Source organism: Pleurodeles waltl, chromosome 10, assembly GCF_031143425.1.
Source record: "Pleurodeles waltl isolate 20211129_DDA chromosome 10, aPleWal1.hap1.20221129, whole genome shotgun sequence".
Taxonomy (NCBI): Eukaryota; Metazoa; Chordata; class Amphibia; order Caudata; family Salamandridae; genus Pleurodeles; species Pleurodeles waltl.
The window spans coordinates 90,131,090-90,154,597 of NC_090449.1; the positions used below are offsets into that span (position 1 = coordinate 90,131,090).

At 49.3% G+C, this 23,508-nt stretch overlaps 1 protein-coding gene across 3 annotated transcripts in view; it reads left to right on the forward strand.

Moving 5' to 3' along the window:
• The window catches only part of TRRAP (transformation/transcription domain associated protein), a 1,102,174-nt gene that overhangs the window by 869,635 nt on the left and 209,031 nt on the right, over positions 1-23,508 (forward strand). For all 3 annotated transcript variants that reach the window (XM_069209830.1, XM_069209829.1, XM_069209828.1), the window contains one exon: positions 14,288-14,501. In XM_069209830.1, coding sequence (XP_069065931.1) covers positions 14,288-14,501 — 214 coding nt within the window. The remainder of the gene's footprint in view (positions 1-14,287; positions 14,502-23,508) is intronic.

Sequence of the window (23,508 nt, forward strand, 5' to 3'; positions counted from 1 at the left end):
CCTATGTGGTATTTGCAGCTGCTTTACACCCTCCTGGATAGGCCTTAGCTGCTTGCCATAGCTACCCACTGAGAATTCTGGTCACCTAGAACCTTTGTGACAGTCACTAAGGGTTGCCTGGACTCAGTACACAGTGCCTCATCTACAGGTGTACACCCTATACTGCACTAGCCTCCTACATTTTTTTTACCTCCGGTAATGCATTATCTGATAGAGACAGTATCTAGTTGCAGATTCCTTACAGACCCACCCATGCCTCCCTGCTCTGCGGACAAATTTCTAGGGTTAGGGTTAATCCCTTTCCGGGCCCTAGTTTGGGCACACACTCATCAGTTCACTTCATGGCTCTGCGCTTCGGGGATGGAAAGTTATGAAAAGCAACTGCCGTCCCCACGCCTTGGTTGCGCCTCTATAGGTGACGGCAATGTCACTTCCTGCGCCAATGAGACAACGCAGAACCAAATGAAGCCACACGATGTCACGCAGGGGTACTGCTCACATAAAGGTTTCGGGATCCAGTCTGATGCCTAGGAAATTCAAAGCTAAGGAATCTGCATCTAGATATTGTCTGTACCAGATAATGCGTTAGCAAATGTAAGTAACTTGTTTGTTATGACCTTTTACAGATCTGGAATTTAGGAGAATATGGGGGTTATTCCAACTTTGGAGGAAGTGGTAATCCGTCCCAAAAGTGACGGTAAAGTGACGGATATACCACCAGTCGTATTACAAGTCCATTATATCCTATGGAACTCGTAATACGGCTAGTGGTAAATCCGTCACATTTGGGACGGATTACCACCTCCTCCAAAGTTGGAATAACCCCCTATATGTCATTACTGCATATAAATTATGCATATTAGCACTTATTAGCACTTATTCGTTTTGAGTGGTGTAGAATCACTCTAGTTTTTGTTTCTCGCAATTCGGATGTGTTGAACCATTAACTTTAGACACATCTGCGGTCTCACTACAGGCTAAGATGAAAAGTTATTATAAGTAGGGCGACTCTACATCTAGCCGGCACCAGTGCCAGTTGTAAAAATCTATATGACATTTTGCTGCCCTTTGGCCATTTAATGTTGCCCAGCAAGGAGCTCAAAGGAGTGTGTTCTATGTGGTCTACTTTAAGTCTACCACCACCTCATCCAAATGCAGGAATTCCACCCCACCAACACCACAACGTGGCCAGCTGTCTGTGTCTGGGACATGCAGTGCCGGTCTTTAGGGGTGAGTTAGGTCTTGTGCATAAAATTTAAGTGCACCAACCTAAAGCAGGCATTACATGAAACAGCGTGCATGAGGTCACAAACATGTGTCCAGTTCCCTTCGTCCAAAGAGGTGTCTAAGTCAGTGTCCCAGACCGAACAGGCTTTTCGGCAGGGGACCTGTAGTGTCAGCTCACATAGCTTTACATAACACTGTATTCAGATGTCTGCCTGTCCCACAGGTCAATAGGATCCCCAGAGTGTGGGTAGATTTGGCTGCGGCAGGATACAAAGGCAGGTCAACTTGGCTTTTTCAGCTAGTCCGGCGTGATGCAGGAAGCTCCCGACCCTAGTGTAAATTCTGTGCAGGCCTCCTTCAAGGGTATAACAGTCTTACTGGGGTACAAAGCCTGGAGTAGGGTACAACGCCCTTCTGCCATGCTTGGAAGGACATACTGTCCATCATTTGTCTCACCGGCATTAAGATCTAGACTCGGAGTTCTCGGGTAAAGGGGGCCTGTTTCAATACAGATTCAACAAATCTTTGCCAGATTATTAAAGAACCGTAAGTCATTGACTTTGGCATCTAGGTTATGCCCTCTTAGGAAGAACCTGGAACATTTTATTGAGTAATCAGTAATGCACACTAGCAATTGTCGATGGTGTAGTGGATGCTATGGTTGAAGGTGACAATAAGGTTTAGGAGGACTGGCATACTTAAATATTCTTGTCAAGGATATTTCATTTGTGTTCTTTGATTAACCTAATGATTGATCTACACTCAAGCAAAATGCTAGATACCAACCAGTTTGAGTTGTGACAGTTTATTCCTGGATTTTGAACAAGTACTGTAAACGTGATAGGAAAGAGTAGTTTTGGAGTCTGATGGTTAAAAGATTGTGTCTCTGATAGAGACATCTAGACAAAGATTCCTTACGTTAGAATTTCCCGCAGACGTCAGTCTGGATCTGGAGATAATTCTTGCGCAGTACCCCTGCACACGTTAGGTGGCGTCAATCGGCTCCGTGTGCATCGACCGCACCGGATATGACATTGCGAGTTAATTATAGGTGCCATCCTGACGTCAGTTCTTTTCTTTCCACGCTAGCCTAGCACTGATCCAAAGGAGAGCTACCCCACAGTCATTTTTTTTGACTGGTCTTTTTTTTACTGGTCTTTTTTTTTTACTTCTTGTCGAAGATTTTTGAGTGCCTACACTCCTGGCATGTCGAGGATGTCTTTGCGTAAGACCGGGTTCAAGCACTGTGGATCCTGCCACCGGGCAATGTCTAACGGATCCGCACCTCATGTGCCTGCAGTGTCTGAAGTGCGACAAAGACCCGAAGTCGGGCTCAGAGTGCCAGGCCATGAATCCGAAAGCTTTGAGGGATCGGTCTATAAAGCTCCTTGCTCTGCGTAGGTCCCTATCTTGGTCAAGAGGAAGGTCCCGGGATTGGTTGCAGAGCCCCCCATCATTGTTGTCGCACTCCAAGTCCTCTGGATGGTCAGGTAAGTGGAGGCCCAAGAAGAATTCAAAGAAGATAAACGTTCTTCAACTTCACCTCGTCTGTCTGCCGACAACATGAAGGAAAAAGAGTGTCGTCATTTTAGGGCTCTGTCCTCAAAACCTGCATCTGGGTCAGCTCAGTGCCTCCCCAGGTTTCTGGGAGCTGGAGCGGCCCCTGCCCAACTCAGAGTTTTATGAAGCCTTGTGCCTCATTTTTGGGCAGTCTGATCCTGCCGGAGGGCCTTCGGGCCCGCAGTGACGAAAGGGGCCCATATCGGGTTCTGCACCAGACTCCACTGGGCAGAGTGGTTGCATGGATGGTGGCCCTGAGGCGCCACGCCTAGTTGAGCTCTGGCTTTTCGGACAGTGTCCATTCAAACCTTGTGGACATGTCTTTTAATAGCACCCGTCTTTTCAGAGACAAAGCAGATTCTGTGCTCGAGTTCTTCAAGGATTCACTTGCTACAGCCAGGTCCTTGAGCCACGCGGCTGCTCCTTGCCCCCCTCAACCCCACAGTCTGCTTTTAGCCCCTTTCAGGACTATGGAAGGGACGGCTCACCACATCTGTTACTTTCCAGCTACAGTGCTGCGGATGCTGCCCAGCCTCTGAGTGGCTGGGGACGTGGGATCCATCATCCTCGTGAATCAGAGATCCGGTGTAGAAAAGTACCATCTTTCTAGCATAGTTTCCCCCACTTTTTGCCGGATGTCAATATGTTTAGGCTGTAGTTCACTAGGACCCTGCTAACCAGGACACCAGTGGCTGTGCTCTCTCCTCTACATTTGGTAGCTTGGTTATTTTCTTGCCCCATAATTGGCATAATTGTGCACACCTGTAAGACCCTAATATATGGTACACAGGTACGCATGCCATTGGTACACCAGGGGTTCCCATGGGCTGCATCATATATTGTCACCCATAGAAGCCCATGTAAACTATGCCTGTAGGCCTGCTATTGCAACCTGTGTGAAATGGCACATGGACCCTTTCACCCCTGATGTAAGGCTTGCCTTACATCGTGGTCACTGCACGTAAGTACTGTAAGTCACCCCTCTGCTAGGCCCTTCAGCGCAATGGCAGGGAGCATGTCCCTAAGTGTGAGGGAACTCCTAAATGAGCAGAATAACTCTACAAACCCCAGATTCCATTCTCTGGGCTTTGTAAGTGTGGGAAGCCATTTTAAGACATGTAGTGGTCACTGGTCAGTACGAGTTGTCCAACTATATAATAGTTTCTCCTAACATGTCACGTTTGGTATCAAGCATGTTGGAATCATGCAGCAACATCAATGCCAGTGTTAGTTGCATGATACCATGTACTCTGGGGGTTCCTTAGAGAACCTCCCAGATTTGCCTGTACAGCCTTGCTCGGTCTTTCAGGCAGACCAAGCTGCTGCAGAGCCCAGAAACTCTTCTGCCTTCCTGCTGCTCATCCAGCTCGAGCAGGGGGAAGGCAGAACAAAGGGCTTCCTGTAGGAGGGAAGTGCGATCTACTCTTCTTTAGAACTAGGTGTCTCTGGGATGGGGTGGGTGGCCTCTCCGTTCTACCAGACTGCTTTGATGGGCACGTTTGGTGCCCTTCTTACATAAACAAGTGTAGGAAAGTAGCCTCTTTCTAGCATGGTTACCCCCCACTTTTTGCCTGTTTGTCAGTCAGTGTGTTTGACTGTGTTCACTCGGATCCTACTAACCAGGACCCCAGTGATTATGCTCTCCCTTTGTAAACTTAGTTGCTGGAACCATTTTCACCCCACATTTGGCATACTGCTGCCCCTCCAGTTAGGAGATATACCAAAGTTAGTTTTAGAGTGTGTGTTATAAAAAATATAAATTTTTTCTAACACTGGTGTGGTTCTTTCCTGTGTGTATTCCTGTGTGGTATTTGCAACAGCTTTACAACTTCAGGATAAGCCTTAGCTGCTCGTCACAGCTACCCCTATGGCAGCTCTGGTTATCTAGAGCACTTTGTAGGAAAATAGCCTCTTTCTAGCTTGGTTGCCCCCACTTGTGGCCTATTTGTCAATGTGTTTGACTGTGTCTACTGGGATCCTGCTAATCAGGATCCCAGTAGTTCTACTCTCTCCCTTAAATTATGGTTGTTTCAAACTGGTAACCTAGTATTTCACCCACTGTTTGCATACTGGTGCCCCATGTAAGTCCCTAGTATATGGCACCTACGTACCCAGAGAATTGGGGTTCCAGGGGATCCCAATGGGCTGCAACATGCATTATGCCACCCATGTGGAGCCCATGCAAAGTGTTCTGCAGGCCCGCTAGGTCACTATAAGTCACCCCTATGGAATGCCCTCCTAGCCCAGAGGCCAGGGTGCAAGTACTTGTGAGGGAATCCTTGAACTAGCAGAGTTGCCCCCACGAACTCCAGCTACATTTTCCTGGACTTCATGAGTATGGGGACGCCATTTAGTGTGTACTGGACATAGGTCACTACCTATGTCTAGCTACATAATCATAACTCCGAACCTATGCATGTTGGATAGCAAACATGTCAGAATCATACCCCAATACTGTTGCAAGTATTGGAAGTATGATTCCTTGCACTGTGGGGGCTCCTTACTGGACCCCCAGCATTGCTACCACGAGTCCTACAGAGGTTTAGAGGCAGCCAAGCTGCTGCCACCCCACAGACAGGTTTAGCCCCCCTGCTGCTTGGTCTGATCAAACTAAGGAAGGCAGAACAAAGGATTTCCTTTGGGAAAGGGCGGTAACATCCTCTCCCTTTGAAAAAAGGTGTGACAGGCTTGGGAGGGGTATCCTCCCCAAGCCACTGCTGTGCTTTGAAGGGCACATTTGGTGCCCTCCGTGCGTAAACCAATCCACACCAGTTCACGGATCCCCAGTCCCTACTCTGGCATGAAACTGGACAATGGAAAGGGGAGTGACCACTCCTCTGCCTATCACTACCCCAGGGGTGGTTCCCAGAGCTCCTCCAGAGGGACCCTGGGTTCTGCCATCTTGTTTCCAAGCTTGCCAGGGAACTCTGGGAGCATCTGAGTGGCCAGGCCAGGCAGGTGACGTCAGAGCCCCCTCCTGATAGGTGCTTACCTGGCTAGGTGACCAATCCCCCTTTCAGGGCTACTTAGGGTCTCTATTGGGTATGTCCTCAGATTCGTCTTGCAAGAATACAGCAGGACTCCTCTGCAAACTTCACTTAGACTTCTGGCCTCTGGAACTGCGACTGGACCCTCCAGGACCCGACAATCCACCTCCTAGAAGAAGAACTCTTCTGCATCATTGTTTTCAGGGCTCCTGCAGCATTTCTACGGGCTTTGCATTCCCTGGGGGCGGTGTGTCTTCAGTCTGCACTAGAAGAAAGAAGGAATCTCCCATGGAGTAAAGGAGTCACTCTCCTGCATCTGCAGGCAACTGCTGCAATGACGACTGACTTCGTGGAACTCCCCTCATCTTGAGCTGCGTGGACCGTGCATCACAGGTGGTGCTCCAGAGTTGTCCTCTTGGTCGTCTCTGCCAGCTTTCCAACTTTGGTGGAGGTAAGCCTTTGCCTTCCCACCCAGGACAGTACCCCTGTGCACCACAACTCTTGCCGCTGCCAATGCTTGTTTGCATTTCTTCCAATAGATCTTCAAGTGACGTGTAGCTCCAGTCCCCAGCACTCCTTCCTGCGACACACAATCCTCTGCATGGTTCTCCTGCGGCGTGGGATCCCCTTCTGTAGTGCTTTGTGGGCTCCTTCTGCGACTCCTGTGTCCCTGTCCTGTGTGACTCCTGTGTGTGCTGCCTCTGGTCCTGTGGGATCTCTGTCACTGAGGGTCCCCTCTGACTCCTACTCCAGGGTTGAGTTCCTCCTAGGCCTTGCCCGATAGCACTACTTTTTCACAAACTGCAAATTTGCCTTTGCCAAGGCTTGTTGATGGAATTCCTGCACCGACACCCATCTGCAATCTTCACTCCAGCGTGGGGCATCTTCTGCATCCATCAGGAAATCCTCTCCGGCTCCAGGCCTGACCTATTCTTCATCACCGTTGACCAACTCTTGCAAGTATAGCTGGGTAGGTAGTAGCTCCTACTCCTCCTGGACTCCACTGTGAGTGTTGGACTAGGACCCTCTCTTCACAGGTCTTCCTCCAGGAATCCACCACTGGTTTCTTGCAGTCTTGTCTGGGTATCTTCTTTTATTATTTTTCTTCCTTATTGGTTGTTTGGGGAAATTCCAGTTAGTTACTCCTGCTTTCCTGGATGCTGGGGGGTACTGTATTACTTACCTCTGTGGTTTTCTAATACTCCCCTCTATACATTCCACTTACCTAGGTGGGGGGTCCTGTGTTCGCATTCCATTGATTTAGTATATGGTTTGGACTCCCCCTAGGGTCACTATTAGTTATTTACATTTGTACTGTTTTCTAACCGTTTTAATGCCTATTGCTGATTACTAGTGTATATAATTAGTGTATTACTTACCTCCCATTGGAGGATTGCCCTCCTGGTATTTTGTGGTATTGTGTGACCAAAAATAAAGACCTTCACTGGCTTCCAATCGACAAGAGGATCACCTTCAGAATCCTCATCCACGCACACAAATCCCTCCACAACACTGGACCAACCTACCTCAACGAAAGAGTGAACTTCCACACCCCCACTCGCCACCTCCGCTTCGCCGACCTCGCACTCGCCACAGTCTCCCGCATCCAACGCGCCACCACCGGAGGCAGATCCTTCACCTACCTTGCCCCCAAGGCCTGGAATTCCCTCCCCATCAACCTCCACCAGACTCAGAACCTCCTGCTCTTCAGAAAAAACCTCAGGATGTGGCTTTTCAAACAGTAATCAGCCTTCCCTTCCCCAGCGCCTTGAGACCCTTACGGGTGAGTAGGCCGCTCTATAAATGTTTTTGATTGATTTATTTTATTGAATGCCTATTGCTGATTACTAATGTATATAATTAGTGTATTACTTACCTCCCATTGGAGGAGTGCCCTCCTGGTATTTTGTGGTATTGTGTGACCAAAAATAAAGTACCTTTATTTTTGTACAACTGCGTGTTTTCTTTCATGTGTGTAAGTGCTGTATGACTACAGTGGTTTTGCATGAGCTTTGCATGTCTCCTTGAAAAGCCTTGGTTGTTCATTCACAGCTTCCTCTAGAGAGCCTGACTTCTAGACACTGCCTACACTTCCCTAAGAGGGGATACCTAGACCTGGTATAAGGTGTAAGTACCTTGGGTACCCACCACACACCAGGCCGGCTTGCTACAACCAGTTTACACCGGTGCAGAGGGGCCCTTGGTCTCTGCTCAAAACCGCACAAAGAATAGGGGAGTGTTCACCCCCTTGTCCAGCTCCTCCCCTAGGTCGGTGCACAGAACTCTGCCACGTGGCCGGTTGATTCTGCCATCTTGGAAACAAGATGGGCAGAGGCCCCTCTGACTAGCTAGGACAAGTAAATGATGTCCCTGATTCACTCTAATAGGTGGGCCACTACAGAGAGTGACGAATCCTGTTTTGGGCTTACTTAAAGGCTCTCCTCGTCGGTGGGTTCTCAGATTCGCTGAGCAGGACTCTACAAGGAACTCTCAGCAAGACATCTTGTGCTTTTGGCCTCTCGAACCGCTGCTGGTCTGCATTGGAACCAGAACAAGTCGGCTTCTGGTGGGAAGGCTCCCATTACAGCATTGTTTCTCTGGATCCTGCAAGAATTCTGCAACATCCAAGGCTGTGCATTCTCCAGGGTCACCAGGACTCTGTTTGCACCTGGAAGCACGAAGGACTCTCCCTTGGAGTGAAGGATTCACTCACCTGCATCTGCCAGCACCTCAAGACAACAGCTACTGGCTGGTGGATCCTGCTGTTCCCCCGGATAGTGTGAAGGTTCTGCTCACAGGTGGTGCTTGTAGGAAGTTGGCCTGGTGTGAGGTAAGTACATATGGTATTATCACCTTATACCAGGTCCAGATATCGCCTATTAGTGAGGTGTAGTCAGTGTCTAGGAAGTCAGGCTCTCTAGAGGTAGCTGTGGATGAGCAGCCAAGGTTTATCTAGGAGACATGCAAAGCTTATGCAGTAACACTTATAGTCACACAGCATTTAAACACATGAGAGAACCACACAATAAAGGTACTTTATTTTTAGTGACACAAGTACTAAAATTCTATATAGGCAATACACTACTAGCAGGTGAGTAAACACACTTTTATATACACCTTAGTAATCAGGAATGGGCATAGAAAGCAAGAGAAAACAGTAAAATAACAGGAAACAAAAGAGACCCTAGGAGGAGACCAAGCCATATACTAAAACAAATATGGAATGCGAAAGTCAGACACCCACCCCGGTAAGTGTAATCTGTAGAGGGGAGCTGAAGGAATTAGGAACCCCAAAAGGTAAGGACCAGAGTGCCCCCAGCGACCAGGAGAGAAGAGGCAAATACCAGTTTTTTCTACAAACCCACAAAGAAACTTTGTAAAAGGACTGTGCAAGACTGGAAGAAACAGAAGATTGATCCAGACAGAAGAGGACCTGCAAATGAAGGGAACCAAGACCAGTTCCAGTTGAAGTGTCCGGTTGGGGCAGGAGCCACTTCCCACCCTTCTGGAGATGAAGGACAAAGTTGACGATGAAGGCCAGGACTCAGCTATGCAGCACAGGAGCAGAGGAAGCGTTCCAGAAGTGATGCAGTCGATGTCCCAAGTGGGAAGAATAGTTGCAGTACATCAGTGGTGTGGGAAAACTACTTACAAGCCTTGGCAAAGGTGAGGGTCACAGAAGAGAGGTTGCAAATTTGCTGGAGACCTGGAAGATCCGATGGGCCTCAACTCATGGTGGGGAGTCCCTGGTGACCCTGAGCAGTGAGGAGAGCCAGAAGTCGAGGATGCAGCCCCCACAGGCAGCAGACACAGGAGTCTCAGTGAGGCCCACTCAGCACACCTAGAATGGAGTCCCACATTGCTGGAGCAGCAGGCAGGAGACTACGCGTTGCAGAGAAGAGTGCTGGAGGACGGGGCTACACAGAGCTTGAAGACACCTTGGGATAAGAGCCAACAAGCCTTTGTAGCTGCAAGAATCATGGTGCACAGGGGTACTGTCCTGCAAGGAGAGGCAAAGACTCACCACCTCCAAAGTTGGACAGCTGGTAGAGGGGACCACTCACGACCACCAGCTGTGTTGCAGGATCAACACAGAGTTGCAGGAGAGAGAACCCACACAGCCATTCGTTGTTGCAGTTGGTGCCTGTGGAAGCAGGGGAGTGACTTCTTCACTTCAAGGGAGATTCCTACTTGCTTCTTGGTGCAAACTGAAGACTTCCCTCCCTCAGAAGATGTACAGCTGGGGAAATGTTTCAGTTGCTGGAAGGAGCCAGAGAAACAATGTTGCAGACAAGTCGCTGGAGCTGTAGATTGTAGGTTCCTGTGAAGTCCAGTTGCAGTTCCAGTGGCCACAAGTCGAAGTCGCTGGAGCTGTAAATTGTAGGTTCCTGTGAAGTCCAATTGCAGTTCCAGTGGCCACAAGTCGAAGTAAATGTTGCAAAGGAGTCCTGCTCGAATCTTACACATCAAATCTGAGGATCCACCCAAGAGGTAGCCTCCATATAGCTCTAAAAGGGGGGATTGGTCACCTAGCAGGATGACCACCTATCAGGAGGGAGCTGTGACGTCACCTGGCTACTCAGATTCTCCCATACACCCCTGTCCACCTTGGATTCAAGATGGCAGAATCAAGTGGCCACCTGGAGGAGCTCTAGGCACCACCTCTTGGGTGATGATGGACAGGTGAGTGGTGACGCCTCTTTCCATTGTCCAGTTTTGTGCCAGAACAGGGACTGGTGCAAACCATTTTATGCAAGGACGACACCAAATGTGCCCTTCAAAGCATACCAGTGGCTTGGGGAGGCTACCCCTCCCTAGCCAGGTAACACCTATTTCCAAAGGCAGAGGGTGTTGCCTCCCTCTCTCAAGGGAAATCTTGCGTTCTGTCTTTTTGGGCTTGAGCTGTTCAAGTATCAGGAGGGCATAAACCTGTCTGTAGAATGGCAGCAGTGCGGGCTGCCCGGGAGAACCCTGCAAACTGGTCGGAGCAAAGCTGGGGTTCCTACAGGGAGCCCCCAGAGTGCATAGAATCATACAGCCAATACTGGCAACAGTATTGAGGTATGATTCCGACATGTTTGATACCAAACATGCCCAGGTTCGGAGTTACCATTATGTAGCTGGACATAGGTATTGACTTCTGTCCAGTACATGGGTGAAATGGCTTCCCTGCACTCACTAAGTCCAGGAGGATGGAGTTGAAGTTCGTGGGGGCACTTCTGGTCATGCAGGGGTGCCTTCGCACACAGGTACTTGCCCCCTTCCCTCTTGGCTAGGAGGGCCTGCCATAGGGGTGACTTACAGTGGCCTGGTGCAGTGACCTGTAGTGAAAGGGTACACTTACCTGTTCATGCAGTCTGCAATGGCAGGCCTGCAGACACATTTTACATGGGCACCCATGGGTGGATTAATACATGCTGCAGCCTGTGGGGAACCCCTGGTGCCCCCAATGCCCTGTGTACTTGGATCCATATACTAGGGACTTACATGGGGGCACCAGTATGCCAATTGTGGGGTGTGTACAGTCACAAGCAACCAAATTTGGACGGAGAGAGCACAGTCACTGGGGTCCTGGTTAGCAGCATCCCAGTGAACATAGTCAAAACATATGGACATCAGGAAAAAAGAGGGGGTAGCCATACCAAAAAGAGGGTTCTTTCGTACAGTGGTTTGTGGTCCTCTTTGGGTCCCTTTTGATCCACTTGGGAGACTGAAAGCACCTGCTGTAGCCACTGGAACAGCACCCCTGTGCACTGTGACTGTTGTTCTTGCCAAGGCTTGTTGGCTCTTACTCCAGGAGATCTTCGAGCACTAAGAAGCCCTAGCACTCTGCACCTTGAAAATGAGGCTCCGTTCTGCAGCTCCTGCAACGTGAGACTTCTGTTTTGTTGTGCTGCTGAGGCCTCCTTGTGATTTTTGTGTCCATCACCTGTTGGTCACCCTTGGACGTCAGACAACTTTTTTCTGGACTCCCTGTGTGGTGAGGGCCAGCTCTGACTCGCCCTCAAGGGTAAAGTCTCCTGGACCTTGCTGGTCCCCAAAAAGTTGCAAAACCTTTTTCAGTTCCTGCTAGCATTTGCCAGTGCATGTTGGCGGCTTCGCTGGTTTCTGACCCTCCTGCAATCCGCTACCCGACGTGGAACAGCTCGTAGGCGACTCCTAGGATCTTCATCAGCTCCTGGACCCCGCAGCTGAACTTCTTCTTTCACAAACCAGAAGGAAATTCACCTCTAAGAGGGTGGCCATTGCCACCTGGGCACCTCCGAGGGTGCTGGACTCTGTCCCCTTCCTTTTCTGGTCTTCCACGTCCAGAATGCGCCCTTGGGCTCTGCCGGCCTGGTTCAGAGGTCATGACAGCAGCTGGACAACTGAGGCCTCCATTGTCTTCAGTGGGGGTTACTGACGTCCTTTCACCCCTATGCATCCAAGTCCCCTGGTGTAGGCTGTCCTGTCTTCTGGGTATCCATGGGTGGGGACACTCTCCAACCTTGCTCCTGTCTTTGGGTTTTCTCGGGGTCCACTGGGAAGGGTGCTGAAACTCACAAATGCCAACCACGACTTCCCAATGTTAGTCTATAGGATGACTGAGTAGGTAACCACTCTGCACCGGGTGTCTGGGGACACTTCCTATACCTACCTGTAGTGTTTTTGTTCTTCGACACCCCTAGCTATCTGGTCCTGGATATCTGTCAGTCAGCAATGTGGGTGTCTCTGCATACGTTTACCAAATACCACTGCCCGGACAGTCGGGTCCGAAGGGACGGGCAGTTTGCCCATTCGTTCTGCAGAACTTTCTGGTGTGATCTTGGTCTACAGACCCACCTCTGGGGATGATATTGCTTGTGTATCTATCCTAAGGTAAGGAATCTGCAACTTGATGTCTCTATCAGATGGACAAGTTACTTACCTTCAGTAACGCCTTTTCTGGTAGAGACAGTATCTAGTTGCAGATTCCTTAGCGACCCACCCATCCTCTCCACTCTGCAAACTGAATTCTAGAACCCACGACTCCCCTTCAGGGCCCTAGTTTTGACACACCAATGGTCATTGTTCTTCATGGCTCTGTGCTTCTGGTGTGGAAAGTTGTGAAAAGGATCAGACATCAGCGCGTCGAGGTGGCACCTATTTTGGGCCCATGATGTCATAACAGGTGTGGGTGACGACAGACGCTAAGCTGATCAACGCCACCTAACGGCGTGCAGGGGAATCTGCAGCAAGTTATTATCTGTGCCAGATAAAGCGTTAGCGAAGGTAAGTAACTTGTCTTTTAAGGAGGGAAGTCATCATGAAGTATTTCAGCTTGCCTGGGACTTTGAAATAATGAAAACATTCTTTTAATTGCAGTCAGTAATGGGGCTAATATTTCAGGGTGTATTTATTTATGATATTCACATATTGTGAACCAAGCTCTAGGAATGGGTGCTTTAGAGCTAAATACAACAATTATAACAAACAGAAACCTAAAATAGGAGTCAGTTATTTTGACCCTTATGGGATCCTGGGTAGGATGCCACACTCTGGGATCTAGACAATGAAAATTCTGGTTTAGTGTCTTGTTTTTCTTTGTTTTGAGATTTCTAGTAGCATGTGGGTTTTTCTTCTCACAGTTTGTTCACCTCCTATTTTGTGTAGTGTGACATTTAGTGTACTGGAAGAGTGTAGTAAAGAGCTGTCTGACTTATGCAGTCTACTTCTTGCTTCTGTATTGAGCTAGGATAGGGGTAATGTGATCTGATTCCATAGCATCCATGATATGTGATCAACAAGAGGTGCATTGCCTCTGCCTAAATATATCAAAGCTTGCATTGCTGTCTTGAGTTCTAAGGGTTAGATGAAGGGTTTGACTTTCCTCAGCCGATGGAGTTGAAATGGTGGTCTTTAGAAGTCTAGTGACGTGTTGCCATATTAAGGCTTTGATTGCTCGTTACATTTAGGAATATGGCAAAGATGGCCAATGAGGGAGAGATGCATAAAGGGGCTAGATTATCATACCCGTTTTGTACAGGAAGTAGTAATTCCAGAAAAGCATTTGAATTCCATTTTAAGTAATGCTCTAATATTGGTCAGGCATGGGTCTCTAGAGTGTAAAGGTTGTCATCCTAAGTTACCTTGAATAAAGAATAGTTACATTGAAGGGATTAGCCCTTAGCCGCGGTGCCAGCTGTGATGTGACTGGGGATAAATGGTATGAATGTTGCACCGATGTTTTTATCTTTCAGTGAAGAATGGGTCAGATCAAATCACATGAGTTTATCTACTGTAATTATCCTTTCATGAATGCAACTTGGCAGATATCACATTCATATGTTTGTTGATTTTAGTTGTAGTTTTGATGTAGTATCTCATATTGCCAATCCAACATACTTAGTTTTATTTTTTTAACCTAGAGATTGTTTTGTCATGTTTGTTTTTTGTGTTTTTAAAAAAAATGTATTATTATTTTTATTTACACAGAGTTGAACATACTAAATGGGAAATACCTGTAAATTGTCCTTTCTTTTCGTTTTGTACAGGGATGAGAACCTCTCTGGCAGTGAGCTGACTGCTAAATTGGAGCCAGCGTTCCTTTCAGGATTGCGCTGTGCACAACCTCTTATCAGAGCTAAGTTTTTTGAGGTGTTTGACAACTCTATGAAGCGCCGTGTTTATGACCGGCTACTTTATATCACATGTTCCCAAAATTGGGAAGCAATGGGGAGTCACTTCTGGATCAAGCAATGCATTGAGGTAAAAATGGCACAAAACGCATAATATTAGTACAATATTTTATTGACCAGAAAATCATGATCTTCAAGATAAATTGATAGGTACACCATAGTTTTGACAATTCCTAATAACTGTGAGTCGGTTCCCTTTGTAAAATTGTATCATGTCTTCAAAGGTTTACCAGTAACGAGCTAGTTTTGTGTAAGTTTATGGAATTACGTTTTTGCTGTTAACTATTTGAAACTTGGTTGACCCAGTATTACCTCCTTCTGAGGTTCGAAAGAAACCATTCTTATTTGCAGATTTGCAAAATGCAACAGTCTTTGATTTTTTTTTTATAGATGTACTTTATCATTGTTTATCAATCAATATAACAATACTCATCTCTCAATCACTCTATCAAGATGGGAAGGTAAGTACAGTGTAAAGCCCCTTATATCACAAAACATAAATAAGAGTCCTAACTCAACTGTGCTTGTAAATAGAAAGACATTTTGCAAAATGAATGTCTTGGAAAAACAGTGGGGCATTTAGTATTGTCAGATGCACGAATGAAGTTCACAGAATACAGTTGCACATTGACCAAGTAGGAGGAGGTATTGCCATCGTCTTCAAAGACTCCATCAGCGTCACCACCTCCACTGAAGACTCCCCTCTTGCCGCAGAACACCTGCATTTTCAGATTCGCACCGACCCGAGGACCACCCTCAGAGGATCCCTCGTCTACCGTCCTCCAGGACCTCGCGCCCCTTTCAGCGACACCATCGCCGACTTCATCTCCCCGCCCTCGCCTCACCGGACTACATCCTCCTAGGCGACCTCAACTTCCATCTGGAACAAAACAACGACCCCAACACCACCACCCTGCTCGACAACCTCGACAACCTCGGCCTCAAACAACTGGTGAACACTGCCACCCACATCGCCGGACACACACTCGACCCTATCTTCTCCGCCAGCAAACACGTCTTCTTCAGCCACGCCTCCGCCCTTCATTGGACCGACCACAGCTGCGTCCACTTCACATTCCGACGCGAGACCCGCCACCTCCGCACTCAACCCATCCCTCGCCGACAGTGGAACAAGGTCCCTGAAGAGCAACTCTTCGCCGCACTCGCCGCCAACCAACCCACCCTCACCACCGACCCCAACGTCGCAGCCCTCAACCTCACAAACTGGATCTCCAACTGCGCAGACAACCTTGCTCCCCTCAAACGCTCGCAGCGACAGAACAACACCAAGAAACCCCTCTGGTTCTCTGACACCCTCAAAGAATCAAAGAAAACTTGTCACGCACTTGAGAAAGTCTGGCGCAAGGACCGCACCGCTGACAACATGACCGCCCTCAAGAACGCTACCCGCAAACACCACCACCTGATCCGCACTGCCAAAAGGAATTTTTTCACCGACAGACTGGACAAAAACAGCCACAACAGCAGAGAACTCTTCAGCATCGTCAAGGAGTTCTCCAACCCCAGCGCCAACGCCGTCACGCCCTCACAGGATCTATGCGAATCCCTCGCCACTTTCTTCCATCGCAAGATCAGCGACCTCCACGACAGCTTCGGACACCAGACCCAACCTAACACAACCGAAGCCACATCCCCGACCATCACCCTCAACAACTGGACCCACATCAGCACGGAAGAAACCAAATCCATCATGAACTCTATCCACTTCGGCGCCCCTTCGGACCCCTGCCCGCACTTCATCTTTAACAAAGCCGACAACATCATCGCCCCGCACCTCCAGACCGTCATCAACTCTTCTTTTTCTTCTGCTACCTTCCCCGAATGCTGGAAACACGCCGAAGTCAACGCCCTACTAAAGAAACCTACGGCTGACCCGAGCGACCTGAAAAACTTCCGCCCCATCTCCCTTCTGCCTTTCCCAGCCAAAGTAATAGAGAAGACCGTCAACAAACAGCTGACCACCTTCCTGGAAGACAACAACCTGCTCGACCCCTCACAGACCGGATTCCGAACCAACCACAGCACTGAAACCGCCCTCATCTCAGTCACAGACGACATCAGAACCCTGATGGACAATGGTGAAACAGTCGCCCTCATTCTTCTCGACCTCTCGGCTGCCTTTGACACCGTCTGTCACCGCACCCTAATCACCCGCCTCCGCTCCACCGGGATCCAAGACCAGGCCCTGGACTGGATCGCCTCCTTCCTCGTAAACCGCTCCCAAAGAGTCTACCTCCCTCCGTTTCGCTCAGAACCCACTGAGATCATCTGCGGCGTACCTCAAGGCTCATCACTCAGCCCGACACTCTTCAATGTCTACATGAGCCCCCTCGCTAACATCGTACGCAAGCACGACATCATCATCACCTCCTACGCCGACGACACCCAACTTATACTCTCCCTCACCAAGGAACCCGCCAGCGCCAAGACCAACCTACAAGAGGGTATGAAGGACGTCGCAGATTGGATGAGGCTCAGCCGCCTAAAGCTGAACTCTGAAAAAACTGAAGTCCTCATCCTCGGCAACACCCTGTCCGCCTGGGACGACTCCTGGTGGCCCACGGCCCTCGGCACCGCACCGACCCCCGCAGACCACGCCCGCAATCTCGGCTTCATCTTGGACCCCCTTCTCACCATGACCAAGCAAGTCAACGCCGTGTCCTCCGCCTGCTTCCTCACCCTCCGCATGCTCCGCAAGATCTTCCGCTGGATCCCCGCCGACACCAGAAAAACCGTGACCCACGCCCTCGTCACGAGCCACCTGGACTACGGCAACACCCTCTACGCTGGGACCACCGCCAAACTCCAAAATCACCTGCAATGCATTCAAAACGCCTCAGCCCGCCTCATCCTCGACGTACCCCGCAACAGCCACATCTCCGCACACCTGAGACACCTGCATTGGCTCCCAGTCAGCAAAAGGATCACCTTCCGACTTCTCACCCACGCACACAAAGCCCTCCACGACAAGGGACCGGAATACCTCAACAGACGCCTCAACTTCTACGTCCCCACCCGCCCCCTCCGCTCCTCTGGCCTTGCACTCGCCGCCGTCCCTCGCATCCGACGCTCCACGGCGGGTGGGAGATCTTTCTCCTTCCTGGCGGCCAAGACCTGGAACTCCCTCCCCACCAGCCTCAGGACCACCGAGGACCACTCCGCTTTCCGGAGACTCCTAAAGACCTGGCTGTTCGAGCAGCGATAACCACCCCCTTTGTCCCTAGCGCCTTGAGACCCGCACGGGTGAGTAGCGCGCTTTATAAATGCTAATGATTTGATTTGATTTGATTTGATTTGATGCACGAATGAAGTTCACAGAATACAGTTGCACATTGACAAGCAGCAGGCACCGTGACCTCTCATTTTACCAGAACCGAAGTAGCCCAAAAACATTTATCTCAAGTATGGCCCTCCAGGGTATCATTAGGACAGTAATATGGAGAAAGATCCAAGCTTCAAAGAGGCACAGCTGCTTTGATTCAAATTTGCATATTGTCCAGTCAATCATCAGATATCTCTTCAAACTAATTCTAAGATAATTCCTGTTGAATATTACTCCAGTAATGTATTTTAAAACCTACAAATTTGGGACAGCAACAATGCTGCAGAAGCCCTAATTACTTACCTGTAATTATCTGATATAGGTTTCCATCCACAGATTCCTTACCTTATAATTATCTCCAGGCGTTAGGATCCAGATTTTGTGTGTGATGTAGCCCTGTGCATCAGTAGGTGTTGTTGTTCAGCTCTGCGTAGCATCATCCTTGCAAAGTGATGTGCATGGTGCCTATGTAGGTACCATCCCATCTCGCTGACATCATCTCTTTTACTTATGCGCCAGTCAGCACAGATCCAGAGAGAGCTACCCCTTAGTCACTTTTTGACCAACCTTTAAAAAAATAAAAAAAAAGTTTAATACTTTTTGTTGAAGTCTTTTTGAGACTCTTCTGGTGTGGCAAGAATGTCCTCTAGGAAGGCCTGCTTCAAGCCCTGCAGCACCTGTCATTGAACGATGTTGGTGACTGACCCGCACCTTGCTTGCTTCTTGTTTTTCAAGCGCAACCATGCCATGAAGGCCTGGGCTTAATACCGCACAATGCACCCAAAAGCCTTGAGGGAGCAACCCCTCATGCTCTCGATCCTAGTCAAGAGGAAGGTCTGGTGGCAGTTGCGGAGTCCAAAATCTTCATTACACTCTAAGACCCCAGGTAATTTGGGTAAATCCCACCACAAAAATCTCGCAGAGATCTTCAACTTTACCTCAGCTGGTGAGTGATGAGATAAAGGAGTGCTGTCATTCAGGGCCTGGCTCTCCGGCTGATTCTGTGCCTCTCCAAGTTATGCAGGAGCTGGAGCAATCCTCGCCCAAATTTTTGAGTTTTATGAGGCCATGCATCTCGTATTTGGATGGTCCATTCCATCTTGCCCGCCTTCGGGCTCCGCTGGTTAATGGGGGTGGGGAACCTATTGGTTACACATCAGCGGTTCCGGCCTCAGCGCCAGTCGAGCCCCTTGGATCCAGTAGTGTATCCCGACCTGCGCCGGTCATACCACCTCAAGCTTCCCCAGCACTGGTCCCAATGTCAGTGCTCCTTGGCGGCTCCATCCCCATTCATATGTCTTGGTCCAAACCATAAACAGAGGCTCCTGTGAACAGGATGTTTGCCCGCCACCACTGCCCTGCCTATGGGACCCAAGTTATCCTCACCCAACACCCTACCCCAAAGAGCCTACTGGTCCAAGGCCCAGCATTCTGTGTAATTCCTGGCGCAATCCCTACCACCCCACCCAGTAGGGAATCCAAGAGGCTGGACACCTCAGGAAAGAAAAAAACCAATTTCCACCAGCCTCCACGATGATCCGTGAACACTGTGTGCCTTTTGGGCTGCTGTAGGAGGCTGGCTCTTTATATAGTGGACCAAAAAGAGGTACACTGTGCAAAGATTCCATGCAAACCCAAGAGGATTACCAAGACATAAATGAAACCCTAAAGGCCCTCTTTTGTGGTACTGTGGGTGAGCAGTTAGGCATATCAGAGGGTAGTGCTAAATATATATTGCACACACATAGACAGTAAGTGAGAGAGACAGTACCGAAATTCGATACCAATTTATAAAAATAGCACATACTTTTATATACATTAACATACAAAGATAATCGGAATCAGGTAAGTACTTTTTCAAGTTGTACATTTTTTACAGTGTTCAAAAGTTGCATTTTTTGGGTGCGATAATGTTATCATATGGGGGAAAAGCATGTACAGCAAACAGGTTCTTCACAGAAACTCACAGACCTATTTTCCATGACTTAAGGTGATTATGAGGCAGGGTCCAAGGCCACACCAACAGGTCACCTCTGGATGCTTGGGGCACCCGGGTGCAGAAGTGTGGTATGGTGTCTGGTTCTGATTCACTTCAATGGGGCACGATCTGGTCAGAAAGATTCTGCAAATAGGAACTGAGGGACCCGTCTGGGTGAACCAACAAGGGGCTTGAGTTCTTGCGATGCTCAGGAAAGTAGGGACACCAGTTGTCCTTTTCCCTTGTGTCCGGGGTGGCCAGAAGCAGAGGAATCTTAGACTGTTGGGTTTCCATCACTGGTGGTGGGGGTGGACAGCAGAAAGGCTGCAGACATGAACTGGGGGCCCAATCCTACCAAACCAACAAGTTGGGCCCAGGTCTGACGAGGGCCAGGACATATTGACACTAGTGGTCTTCTTCTTGGTCCAGGACAGCCAGGGGCAGAGGTGAAGTAGTCCGTCCGGTTTCTGTCACAGTAGGGGGGCCTGCACAAAGAGACTGCAAGTGTTGAGAAGTCTACAGTGGGCGAACTCAAGGCGGGATTCGTCTCTAGAGTGCCTGGGAAACATGCTGACATCACTGACCCACCTCAACTCAGGCTAGGAGGCACAGGTGCAGTGGTGATGTCCGTTGTTGGGTTTTGGAGGTTCTCTCAGTTCTTCTTGGGTTACCTGCAGATTCAGGGAAGGAGCTCCTCTGCCCCAAGGGAGGTTCTTCTGTCAATTGGTGAAGAAATGGCAGTTCTCTGTGTTTCTTGGAGGCTGTACAGTGGCAGGACGAGTCTCTCTCCCCAGAAGGGTGGGAGCAGCAGACAGTCTGGCAGGGTTAATCCTGGGGTGTAGGAAGCTGGCTCTGTATATACTGTATCAAAATGAGATATAGGGGGTTATTACAACTTTGGAGGAGGTGTTAATCCGTCCCAAATGTGACGGATATACCACCAGCCGTATTACGAGTTCCATAGGATATAATGGGCTCGTAATACGGCTGGTGGTATATCCGTCACTTTACCGTCACTTTTGGGACGGATTAACACCTCCTCCAAAGTTGTAATAACCCCCATAGTGTGCACAGTCCAGGGGTTCCCCAAGAGGCTTGACAGAGGCAATAATAGATAATACTAATGCTCTTTGTGGTGTCGAGCAGTTAGGCTTATCAGAGGGTAGTGTTGAGCATTTGTTGTACACACACAAGCAATAAGTGACAACACACACTCACTGACTCAACTCCAGGCTAATAGGTTTTTATATAGAAATATGTATTTTGTTAATTTATTTCTAGAACCACAAGATTCAGTTTGCAGGTAAGTACATTAAATGAAAGGTACTTTGCGTAGGTAAGTTCAGTAGTTTGAATCAAATCAACTATAAATACAGTTTTCTTTAAAATGGCAAAAGCTATTTTAAAAGTGGACAAAGTGCAATTTTCAACAGTTTCTGAGGGAGAAAAATACAGTACAGATTTGGAGGTAAATAATCGACTTACAGGCTCAGTCTTCGGGGCATAGGTAGCCCACCGTTGAGGGTTCAAGATCACCCCAAACACCCAGCAACACAGGGCCGGTTCGGTGCAGAGGTCAAACAGGAGGCAAAATAACGTGTGCGCCTCTGGAGACGGGGTACTCTGGTTCCAGTCTGCTTGCAGGTAAGTACCTGTGTTGTAGGAGGGCAGACCAGGGGGGTTTAGAGGAGCACTGGCGGGGGGGCCCAAGTAGGCACCAAACATGCACCCTCAGCGGCACAGGGGCAGATGGGTGCAGGATGCAAACAGGGTGTCGGGTTGCCAATGGAACTCAATGGGGGGACCCTGGGGGTCACTTAGGCACTGCAGGCGAAGGCACAGGGGGGCTTCTCAGGCAAGCCACTGACTGGACTGGGAGGGCCGCCTGCTGGTCACTGCTGCACCGGTGGTCGGTCTCTCTTGTGTCTGGGGGCATCGGATGCAGTGCTTCTCCAGGCGTCGGAAATCTTCGTCCAAGGCAGTCGCTGTCAGGGGGGTCCTCGGGATTCCCTCTGCAGGCATCGTCGCGGAGGGATGGAGAGGTCGGCCCAGGGTGGACACTTGGTCAGAATCGCCTGGTGGTCCTCTTTGGCTGGTTGGTTCCTCTGGACATGGGCCAGGGGCGTCGGGGGCACAGTAGTTTTGGGCTCACACTTCTGGAGTGAGGTGTGGGAGTCTCTTTAAAAATGGTTGCTTTTTCTTCTTGTTGGACATGTCCGCTGTCCAAGGGAGTTTCTTGGTCTTCGGTGATGCAGGCAGTCCCCAGGAGGCTTTTCATGGGTCGCTGGTCCTGTAGAACATGTTGCTTCTTCTTTTGCAGCTTTTTGTAGCAGGAGACGGGCCGGTAGGGCTGGGGACGAGTCAGTTGTCGTCTCCTTCTCTGCAGGGTTTTCAGTTCAGCAGTCCTTCTTTTCTTGAGGTTGTCAGGAATCTAAATCTCTTGGTTCAGGGAGCCTTAAATACAAGCTTTAGGGTGCGTTTTTAGGGTTAGAGGGCAGTAGCCAATGGCTTCTGGCCCTGAGGGTGGCTACATCCTCCTTGTGCCCACTCCCTTTGGGGAGGGGGGCACATTACTATCCCTACTGATCCTAATCCTCCAAAACAAGTTGGAGGAATTATCTGGGGGGGAGGCACTTCAGCTCCGACACCTTAGGGGTTGTCGTGGCTGAGGGGGTTACTCCTCCTTGTTTTTCCTCACTATTCCTCTGGACTTGCCACCAAAAGTGGGGGCTCGTCCGGGGGTGGTCATCTCCACTAGCTGGAGTGTCCTGGGGCACTTTAACACGAGGCCTTAGCCTTTGAAGCTCACCACCAGGTATTACAGTTCCTGCGAGGGGGGGGGGGGGGGTGAAGCACCTCCACCCAGGACAGACTGTTTCTGACCACAGAGTGCTTGCTCAAAGGCACTCACCCCGTGTAGTCCGAAACTCGTATGGAAGTGGCAGGCTGGCATAGACCGGTCAGTCCTACACTACCAGGCTGGCTGACATACTGGGGGCATCTCTAAGATGCCCTCTGTGTACACTTTTCAATAAATCCCATACTGGCATCAATGTGGGTTTTTATGCTGTGAAGTTTGATACCAGGCTTCCCAGTATTCAGTGTAGCCATTATGGTGCTGTAGAATTTGTAATGACGAACTCCCAGACCATATACTTTGTATGGCTACCCTGCACTTTTCTAAGTCTAAGAATTGACTTAGACAATGAAGGGGCATATTGCTCATGCAGCTATGCCCTCACCTGTGGTATAGTGCATCCTGCCTTAGGGCTGTAAAGCCTGCTAGAGGGGTGAATTATCTGTGCCACAGGCAGTGGTTTGTGGGCATGGCATCCTGATGGGCATACCATGTCTACTTTCTTTTCTCCCCACCAGCACACACAAGCTGCAAGGCAGTGTGCATGTACTGAGTGAGGGGTCCCTTAGGGTGGCATAATACATGCTGCAGCCCTTGGGGACCTTCCCTGGCTTCATGGCCCTTGGTACCACGGGTACCTTTTACAAGGGCTTAACTGTGTGCCAGGGCTGTGCCAATTGGGTTACAAAGGTCCAGTTTTTGGGAAAGAACACTGGTGCTGGGGCCTGGTTAGCAGGGTCCCAGCACACTTCTAATCAAAGCTGGCATCAACACTAGGCAAAAAGTGAGGTTGTAACCATACCAACAGTGGCATTTTTCTACATGGGGTCTCTATGCCCCCTGGATGACCACTGGGATGGTGAGCCTTATTAAAAGTAATGCGCTGCCCAAGGGCAGTT